General features: G+C 37.6%; 1 protein-coding gene across 1 annotated transcript; it reads right to left on the bottom strand.

Annotated features, from left to right (window-relative positions):
• Window positions 1-5411: 5411 nt before the first annotated feature.
• Window positions 5412-7528, bottom strand: LOC107043983 (THAP domain-containing protein 3). The gene is made up of 6 exons (XM_015265711.1): window positions 7391-7528; window positions 7072-7307; window positions 6757-6810; window positions 6567-6653; window positions 5707-6078; window positions 5412-5528 (listed from the first exon to the last, which is right to left on the bottom strand). The coding sequence occupies exons 1-6, from the start codon at window positions 7450-7452 to the stop codon at window positions 5476-5478; spliced, it is 864 nt and encodes a 287-aa protein (XP_015121197.1). The 5' UTR covers window positions 7453-7528; the 3' UTR covers window positions 5412-5475.
• Between the last annotated feature and the right edge of the window lie 3336 nt (window positions 7529-10864).

Raw genomic sequence — 10864 nt, 5'->3', positions numbered from 1 at the left:
AATTCATTCAATTATGTACAAATGAAATTGTTCTGATAACATTTAATTGAAATTTAAAGATCAAATAGATTGCATCATTTTTTCATTTGATTAATAATCAAATTTTAGAAATTATTCTAAGAGCATTCGAAAGTTTTCGGAAAAAATTTCCCGGGAAATTTCCCGGGAAAGAAGGAATTGTGAGGGTCGCAAGAGTAACGGGGATTGTATCGTGCCAAACTGTCAAGAACTTTTTTACTTTATTTTTTTACTTTTTTAACAGATTGGACTCCTCTCCTCTTGTTAGCTCTTGAAATGTTCTTCTCACTTTTCCCACACTATCACTATTATTGAACGATCCCTTTGCTTAGGAGTACATGGCGATACTTTTTACACCGATAGCACGCAACTCCGTATAATAGTTACTATGTACTGTATCAATTGGTGAACAATCTCGAACGTGATTCAGTGGAGTGACAATAAAATCATTGGACTCCCTCTCTCTCCCCCCCTCCCCCTCTTCCGCTATCATAAAATCCTTTATTAACTTCCCGGGCGGGAGTTATTGTAATCACCCCGAAAATCGAATTTCCATTAATCTCCACGCTCCACGGTCTCCAAAACATTCCCCGATCATTCCCTTCAGTCTTGTGTTCTGCCAACTCCAGGCCAACTGTATCCATCCACTGGGTGATCTTCCTAAAAGTAGTGTCGAAAGCGAAGTTTATTTCTTCGGGATGCTTTGCGAAAATCACTATGGCCACGTCATCCGCATATGGCACGAGTTTGACTTCCGTTAGTAATACTAGTTTCAGCAACCCATTGTACATGATTTTCCACAAAAGACTGCCGAGAACCGAACCCTGGGGTACCCCTCCAGTGACTCTGTACTCTCTTGGACCAGTCTCCGTAACGTATCTTAGGATCCCATCAGTAAAGTAGCTCCCTACCATTCTGCACAGGTATCCTGGTACGTTCATTTCAACAAGAGCTCTCATGATGCAGTCCCACTTGGTGGAATTGAAGGCATTCTTGATGTCAAGTGTTGCCACCAGGCAGTACTTCTTAGAACCTCCTTTCCATCTGTTGTCTCGGAGCATTGTTTCTCCTTTTGAGTCTGTGATTCAATCCCACTTTTAGCATTTGTGGCCAAGTGGTCCACCTTTCCATTCTCATTGCAGTTGTTGGATGACGACGTCACGGGGCCTGCTTTCACCCCCATGACTACGCCTGAACTGAGGTTCCGAATCCCTGCACCGTAATCTTTGTTTGTTCTGTTGTACTACTCATAATTTCTCATTTCCTCCTCTCCTGTCCTTCACTTTGAACTGTTTTGTGTGTTTCGTCCGATGGGTTATTTTATTTCACCCATCCCCTCTGCAAGCAGTGTTCATTCCACCTCAGTACACCTCTGCCTGAAGCCTAGGCCCTAGACCCTCATGAAGTAGAGATGTTCCTTCATTAGGGGATTCATGGATGTGTGCGTGGGTGTGTGTGTGTGTGTGGGGGGAGGAGGGGTTGTATCACTGTGACCAAAAATTTTGTCGAACGATATCTCGCAACTGGATAATGCGATCGAACTCTTCTATGGCACAATCAAAGCGTCTTCATTCAACTTAGAGCTGGAATGATGTTGGAAAGAATGGGTCTAGTCGTTCTCCACTTTTCCCAGGAACACTTCAGATGAGAAATTGGTTTTTTATTTTTTATTTTATTTTTTCAATTGGAAGATGAAAACCGGGCAGTTTTTGTTGTGAATTTCAAAGGTTCGCTCTCACTTCAACCCATTGAGCAGCTTAACGATTCCACACTTTTCGTAATTTTGTAGTAGTATGCGTGCGCCACCGTGCTTTGACGTGCCTTGACAGACTCCTCACTATCCTCACATCGAGACGATTCGCGACTTACGGAACTCAATGGGTTAACGCACTCACATTCGGGACCGAGCTTGCGAGCAATCAGCAATATTGCGTAGACCAGCCGCACGTCTGATTATAAAGTTAATTGACAATGGATGATTCATTTCCTTGTTTACTTTTAATTCGTTTTCCGATTGGTCGATGGATCAATCAATGATGTCCATGACTACGAGATGGTATTTTTTCATCTGTCTTTAACTACGTGCACTTAATGCTATCATACACGTAAAAAAAAAGTTCAGAATCAATTAGATTCCCCTACCCACCGTTGGCAGAAAATCGGACTGATGCAGGTAGAAAGACGTAATTCCATTTTCCGACTGGAATCAAACCGGAAAATACCAGACTCAACTGGGCACCCTAACTCTACCGGATTCCAATCGAAATCTACCTGATTTGAGCCACTGAATCGATCCAAAAAAAATTTTACTCTCCCGAGTTACAGAAATAATTGTAATCACCTCGAAAATCGAAAATCAATAAAAAATTAAATCACTGATCTGAAAAAAAGGACCCGAGTGATCGCAGTTGATGCGTTTCAATGTCGATAAATATTCAAATTAAACAATAATAACAACACTCGGGTGCATCTATAGATTTATTCTTCATTTCTCTTAAAGATGCATCCGAGTGTTGTTATTATTATTTAATTAACTTCCCCCGGGGGGGGGAGTTATTGTAATCGCCCCGAAAATCGAGTTTTCATCATATCTCCACGTTTCAAGGTCTCCACAACACTCCCCGATCATTTTCAAGGTGATGTATGTGTGTGTGTGTTTGTGTGTGTGGCCGTAGGTATGTCCATGACCAAAAATTTTGGTCAACAATATCTCCCAAACGAATGATGTGATCGAGGTCATCGATGACGCAATCGAAGCATTTTCATGTAACTTAGAGCTGATTAGATTTTGGAAAGAATTGCTCCAGTAGTTTTCCAGTTTTTTCAGGAAAACGTAAGATGAAAAATCGATTTTTGCTTTTTTCTGCAATTTTTTAAAAATTTTCTTTGTATATCATATATTGGGTGAAGAAAACCGGGAAGTTGTTGTTGTGAACCTCAATGGTTCGCTCCCACTTGAACGCACCCTAATTCGGGAGCGAGCTTGCAAGCGACCAACAATATTACGTAGACCAGCCACACCCCTAGTTTGAATACTTAGCGACATTGAAATGCATCAACTGCGATCACTCGGCTCCTTTTTTTCAGATCTGTGATTTGATTTTTTATTTACTTCGTTACTTTTTTAGAGTATAAACTAGATACGCGAAAAAACTAGATATTACTCGGGCCCGGTCGATATTGGCTCCATCGATTAAAATGATGATCACAGGGGCTAAGGGGCAAGTGTTATCGGTGAATAAGTCTAGACAAGAGACTGGAAGATCGAATCGAGGGCCTGACGGTCTACAGAATAAACTGAAAGGTCGAATCAAGGGGCCAAATGATCTAGAGAGGAGGCTGGGAGGTCGAATCAAGGGGAAGTGAACGGTATACCCCAAAGGCTGAAACCTGTTATATACATAAAGTTTTAAAAAGAACCATTTTACCTTTTTGATTTGACCTCCCAGCCTCTCTGCAGACTGTTTGACTCCTTGATTCGACCTTCCAGCCTTTTATTCAGACCGATTTTAATTTTTTTCAGCCTTGAAATGGGAGGAAGACATTACAATTTTTTGATATCATAACGGTTAAAAGGACAATCAATGATCACCTCATATTATTATTATTTTCGATTTGAATAATTTTAGGAGTGACAATTTTCATTTCATAGTTGAATAATTAGGCTCAATTTGTTATTATTCCTCATTAGCAATTGGAATATAATTAATCACGGGAATTTGAATCTGGAAAAAAAAAGTTTGATTTAAAAAACGCCAAGTAACTATTTTGACGCGTTATTTTATCCTTTCGGTATTTGATAAAAGTACCGAAATGAAGAACGAAGCGCCGAGTCGGAAATGCTTATGAGAAAGGAATGAGTAGAGGCAGGACCAAGGTACTTGGCGTGCCTGGTTCTTCATTGAGTTCGGTTTTGTTTGAGTCGAGTGGGAGATTTGAAATGGTCACTTGCCTACCCCGTATCTCGATCAGTAGCCGGGTAAATAGATTGAGTGGCATGCGCATATGCTCAACGACTGACGCGACGTCTAATGGCATCTTAAGACCTTGAATTTCTTCTGTTTCTTGATCCATTTTTTTTACCGAGAGTTGATTGAGCTTTGATTATACCGAATTTTAAAAAAAGTGTAAACATTACAAAACGTGAAAAAATAATTGTTTTCGGTTTCGATATTTGTGCAAAAAATCGAGTATCGATATATCGATTCTCGAGAATATTGGGGAAAAAAAATCGACAGATCGATACCAAAAATCGTACCTTTCGATATAACGTTGCGTATCGCGCAATGACAGGTTAATGAAATGTCGAATACCGATGCGTGATTTTTTTTACGATTATCACATTTCTGTTAGTATTTTCTATGTATATTTTTCAATAGGAATTCCGTGTCAATTTTATCTGCAAATTCTCCTCAAATGTTATCCGCAAATTTGCTACTGATTTTATCTGCAAATTTTCCACATATTTTATCCGCAAATTTGCTGCTAATTTTATGGGTAAATTTAGTGATTATATCAACGGACCAATCATCGACAATTTTTTCTGTAAAATTGATATTAATGGATTTTTTATTTTTTTTCTATAAAGGGTAACAATTTATGTTATCTTGCTCCAAATTGACTGTAATTTTTAACCGCACTTTTGCTCATGTTAATATGTGCATATTAACTCCAAATTTATGCTGCAAATTTGAAGCAAATTTAGGTGATAACTTGATGGGTTATCACCTGCATGTGTCGTTCTTATGACGCCAAACTGACGACAAATTATTTACAATCTTGCGGCAGAAAAAAAATTAAACTTGCTGGTAAATATCAGTGGATCGGAAAGTTTTGCTATCTGGGCCGTTCTCAGATTTCCATGATTTCTCTCCTCATCGCCCCCAGCTCCCGTATCGATTTTGCAGGAAAAATCTTGCGAGACTCTCCATAGTAAAACGATCGAGTGTCGACTCCCTCAACAGTAAAACCGTGAGATTCAGAGTGTCGCAAATTTTGGCCCACCCAACCGGGAATTGAACCTGGGTCCCCGATATGCCAACCCACTGATCTATACTAACTGGATAGACTATCCTGTAAGACGCAGAGTCTCCCAGTTGGACTGGTACCCAGCGCCTCCCGGTCAGGGACCCGGAACTAAAGGCGCCATTAGTGGGCTTGCGCGACCGTAATCACGTAGTGGAGAGGTAATGTTACCCAGGTAAAGTTGGAAAATTTTATGGTCATTTTTCTGTTTTTGTGTCATACAGAATCACGATACTTAAAGGGAGAATTTCCATTGTCATCAATTGAAAAAATTAGTGGGACCGTTGCGGGAGAAATGGACACAAAAAGTTAAAGAATTATTTACTTTAATAATTTCAACTTCTCAATTTCTCTCGTGACCTGTAGAGGTTCATTTATCAAGTAATGAAGAACAAAAATCTACTGAGCATGTCCGTCTTTAAATAAAAATTCTCAACAGAAAAGGAGTGGCCATAGTCCTTTCCATGTAGGAAGATACAGGTAATCTGAAAATTATGTATATTGATGAAATCTAACAGATTCTCAGGTGCATATATATATATATTCGTCCTTTCATACATATGTTTTCATATTTACAAATAATTGCTGTGCATTTTCGAATGCAATCCATATTTACAAATTCCCTCACCATTATTACTGGAGTTAATACTTAATGTACATTACCTCCTGCAATATCTATTAACAGTTGCATTACCGATTTCACCCTCAATTCAGCGGGATATTTATCTTTTGTCAGGCTTCCCTGTTTCATGCTCCTGTTCATGCGCTTGAAGAGTGCTGTAGGGATATTCTCGAAACCATCCAAATGATACGAACTGTCTTGAAGAATCTGATGAGTCCTGCGTAAGTCCGCTAAGGCATCTTTCACTTTTTTCAACTTCTTCACAGCACGCGTCTCCTTTTGGCTAGATAGTTTATTCTTTCTAGCTAATTCGTCAATTTTAGACAGAGCAGCGGACAGTTTCCGTTCCAAAACTTCCAGAGAGTGTGCGTAAGTGTGGTCATGAGTCAATGCCTCAAGGGGCGTCCTGCCGCCTGTAAGAAAAATATTATTCTTCCATTCTCCTTTTGAAAAGTACAGAAAATCTGAGTTCGAAATAAATATCAACAAAAATAGTCTTCACAAAATAATGTCATTTTCTATGGTAGAAGACCGAAAGAGCTGTTTCTGAAAATTTCAAATTCTATTTTTACCTATAAGGTTAAGTGATTTTTAACTAGCTAAAAAATGACCGTTTTCTTTTTTAATTGAGTATTTTTTACGCGAAAAATGTATCACTCAATTTTTTTCCCCGGTAGTAATCATACAAGTAATATCTAGTTGAACAAAACTGAAAGAAGAAATCGATTGTTAATATCTCTCTTCCAAATTGAATTTAAGGTTTGGAAATTTAGGTCAAAGTTCCTTCCTATACCACTAATGAGTGGGGAAATTTTGGACACGATTGAAATTTCGGAGCTGAGTAACTCGTTGGTGGATTGGTGGAGTATACCATACATATAATTCAATTCAATAAATTTACCATTCCTCTCCTGTCCATTGGTTGAACAGCCTGTTGACGGAGATCTGGGAATACTGCCTTCGGTTTTGTGTCGTTTACGGTTCTCCTCTGTTAGAAACCAAAGGTCATAGAATAATATTGAACCAATAAGAGATATAGACATTTTCGAGCAAAAGACAATTTAGTAAACAATTATTGGAAAGAGTGTTACCGTTATTATCACTAATGTCCTTCGATGAACCTTCTTCATTCTCAATTTTTCTCACTGAAATTGGTTTCTGAATTATTCTCCATTCTATGAATTTATTGAGATGCGAAACGATCGTATGTAATCAGAGCTGGGTGAAATACCACGAGAATAACGGATTATAATGATTACTGTTTGATTGTGAGCAAACAACGTTCAATTCGATATACTCTGAAGAAATGAATATTCGAAATAATCAATTGAATATAATCTATCATGCCGTCTTGAGTGGCTGTAGTCAATAATAATGTTGTGAGATGATAATATGTTGTTCCATACGTTTTTTTGGATTGTCGATACTCTGCGAGGAATGTTCTGACACCGACTGGTTGTCCTTGTCGTGTTCAAAAATTGTTGGGATACTACCTTTCCGCAGTTTCGCCACTTTGTCCCGAAAGTCGATGCAATTCGTGGCAAAATGTTCGGAGCATAAGGCACACCACTCCTTTGGCCTCCAGTTTGTCCGGCCCAGTCGGTTGATCCACTCCGTCTTGAGCATTTCATCCTTTGGAAATCTTAACAATTGACAAGCCAAATCAAAGGAAATCTTAACAATTGACAGTTGACAAAAAAAATTTCAACACATATGAATACTTACCTGTGGAAGGACAATTGTTTCCATTTTGTTGATTTTTTCTTGCAGTATTCGCACCGGACCATTTTTGTGAAAATCTGGAGATAAACAACAAGTCACCCAAAATGACAGCTATTCGGGGGTTATGAGAGCGGAAAAATAACACAGTCAGATAACCATCCCCACTACCCGGCGCTTTGCCCGCGCCAGCGCATTGAGGCATCGTGTAGTTCCGGGACCGTGAGGGAGAGGCGCTGGAGAACTATGCAAAAGGCCCGCAGTTTTCAACATACCCGGCCCAAAAGGATAGTCTATCCAGTTAGTATAGAGATCAGTGTGCCAACCCCACATTCTAACCACACAGCCACTGCCGTCGCTCGAAAGTTCGTCATTTTCTATAATTGTTGAAAATGCACTGCCATTGATGATTTGAATGAAAGAAAAGCGGTTGAATTGATTCAATTATTATTGAAGAGAATTACTTCGACCTCACATAAATTGAATAAATTGGTGGTATAAATACATATTTAATTATCTGCAGAAAATTGAGCTTTATAGGAGAGGATACAATATGCAAATCTGTTATGAGCAACTGAAATATCAGTTTTGAGAAACAGATTTTAGTTATCTGGGGCTCACAACATGATCTCGATGAACGTAGATTTTCCATCATTGACGCCAGTCGAATTTAGAAAATCAACCCTCTGACGAGGAAGTCCTACCAATCCCTGACGGTATGAGCGAAAGTGGGGGTACCAGTTACCGTGCTTTAGCTTTGTGTGTGGCAGTGAACCTTTCCCGTCAGAGAGTTGAATTATGTTATACTGAAGGAGTTGATCTGAAATGTTCTTTATGAAAGTCATTACCAATTTTTACTTCTTTCATTTCAATCATTCTAACCCTTTTAGGATTGAAGATTAAATATTAATTTTTTCAAGAGAGACTTTTTTGCTCTTCTAAATAGACAGGGTATTCCAATTCAGTCAGTTCGTTGTCATAGAACCCAACATCTGTATATTTCATAATGCATTTCTTCAGAAGTATTACCTCTATTATGTATATAAGCTATAAAAAAATTCGGCTGTGCCGTGACTCTTCATTTTACGTATATGCATAAATGGGGATTTATTTGATGGGATGACGATACTTCGACAATTCTCTGAGATAAATCATCTGCAATGATCCATTTCTCTCCTTTCACAATGCATGCTGTATAATGTCCAAAGCTATTTTCGTTAATGATTTCTGGGTCATGAAAATTTACAATTGCGGCTAGAATATATAGATCATTGTTCACGTTCAATGTTTTCATGAAGTCACGTATTGGAATTCGAAACTTATGATCCGATGGGCAATTGATAAAAAGATGGTTATGAAAGTGTACACTTTTCGTGATATATTGTATACATCCAATATCAACTCTATTGAAAATTTCATGTATGGTCGTGTCTAATATTTCTTGAAAATGTTGACCATAAAGAAGGCCATAATGACATATTTTTCGAAACTGGGTTCTATTATAATCTCATCAATTCCTCTATCACCATATAATGAATACTCCACTGTCATTGAATAACTTGGATTTTGATTAAAAATTATGGGACATAATTCTGCTACTGTCATTAATGCATTCAAAATTACCAGATCAGACTAGAATCTCAATTCTTTTTGGAAAAATTGCTTAGTTCGAAAAATATTCAATCTCAACTGTTGAACGTATTGTTTATCAACTTCATCATTTACGACAATGTATTTAATCAAATTGAATTCCTGGGTATTTGAACGAAGGATATTATTGGAGAAACCTTCTGTACTGCACGCTGTAATTAATATTTGAATGATACTGTCAAATGCACATGTATTCTGCAGACAAAATAATTGAAAATCGGTCACAATTAGTCAAAAAGGAACTCATTCAATTTGAGAAAGTAAAATAAACCATTAATTATATATAATAGAGGAGGAGAATGTGCAAAATAACAATTCGGAAGCATATTGCTAATTTATTAGCAAAAAAACTATACTATATGCAATAAAAAAGCAATTTCCCACTTGTTTTAGAATCAAATACGTTTCAATCCCACCTATTATATTCTCCAAATCTGTTGAATAGAAATATTTCATGCATTTCGTACATACCTCATGCAAAACATGTAATGAATTGCGGTACATATTCTCGGACAGTACGCAAAGTCGCGTGGTACATTTTAACCCTCGAATCTGGCGGTGAAAATCCCACGTGGGGATGCAACTTCAGACTATGACTGCTATGACATTCTTTTGAAAAATAACTGCAATTTTATTGAAGAAATACGGAATTTATTATGAATAATTCCCTGCTCCTAATGAAAATAACTCCACCTTCTCTGGAAGTATAAATTCCGTTCTTTTTGTTGGTATTTTTTTCAGCTCAATCGCGACAAACATTGTTTTATAATTAAATTTTGAAAAAGACGACTTTGGGGTATTTTCAGGATTTTAACATTTTTATTCTCAGAAATTAGGGCATTTCGAGAGATTTGGCCAACGGATTTGAAATCTGCGTGAAAAAATCTTTCAAATGGTGGCAGTCTCATCCCTGTGCCAGAACAAATTCAAATTTTTTTAGGACTGTGTTATCAGCCATTTTAGGCTTGATATTCGCCAGCTCTCAAGATCCTTCGAAAGGATCATATGCTTTGTCATCGACGAATTAGGCTTTACATATTCGAATGATATTTATGCTTCATCAACAAATTTTGATGTTGATCATGTTGTAAAAAATGAGTATGAAACTTTGGAATTAATTGATGAGTCAAGTTTGACGCCAATTATCCAAGTTTCAGTTTTAGTTGGAGCTAAATTAAATTTCAGAATTATTAATAATTTAGAACTTGGTGAATTATAGTCGTATCGAATGTATAATACGTTTGATAACAAAAGGGCGCCGTTTCTGAGAGTTTAAGGATTTTTTTAGAGAACCAATTTCATTTTTTGCTTCCAACTCAACAAAATTTAATGGAAGTCCACGAAACACGTGGAGTACACTGCGATAAGACTCGTCGAAGCTATAAACTTCACTGAGGGCATTGTACGATAATAAATATGCGGTGTTTATATAGAATTATCGCCTCCAATAATATTTTCTAAAAATCGTTGATTGAAACGATCACTTACAAAAGATCGACATGTAGCATTTTTTCTTGGCCTTTATGATCGATCCGACTATTAATCCAAAACAAAAGATAATTCAATTCTTTCACCGTAGGCCGCCTCTCTTATTAATGAATCTCTACTCTTATTACCTCTGAAAAAGCTTATTATTTTTTTTACCGATGCTCTTAGGATGACTTTAGAACTGTGTCGATATGCACAAACAATACAAATCACAAGAAATTTAATAATAACCGGCAAAAAACAACTCTTGTATACATAAACCCATTCAATGGCTCCAAGTTACCTGCTCGTACTAGTACGCGCTACGGCCGGTAGAGCCCGTCACTCAGTGCTAGTTCCCAA

The sequence above is a fragment of the Diachasma alloeum genome, unplaced genomic scaffold (assembly GCF_001412515.2).
Source record: "Diachasma alloeum isolate Michigan unplaced genomic scaffold, Dall2.0 Dall_scaffold_00651, whole genome shotgun sequence".
NCBI lineage: Eukaryota > Metazoa > Arthropoda > Insecta > Hymenoptera > Braconidae > Diachasma > Diachasma alloeum.
This window is presented reverse-complemented; position numbering and strand designations above follow the sequence as displayed.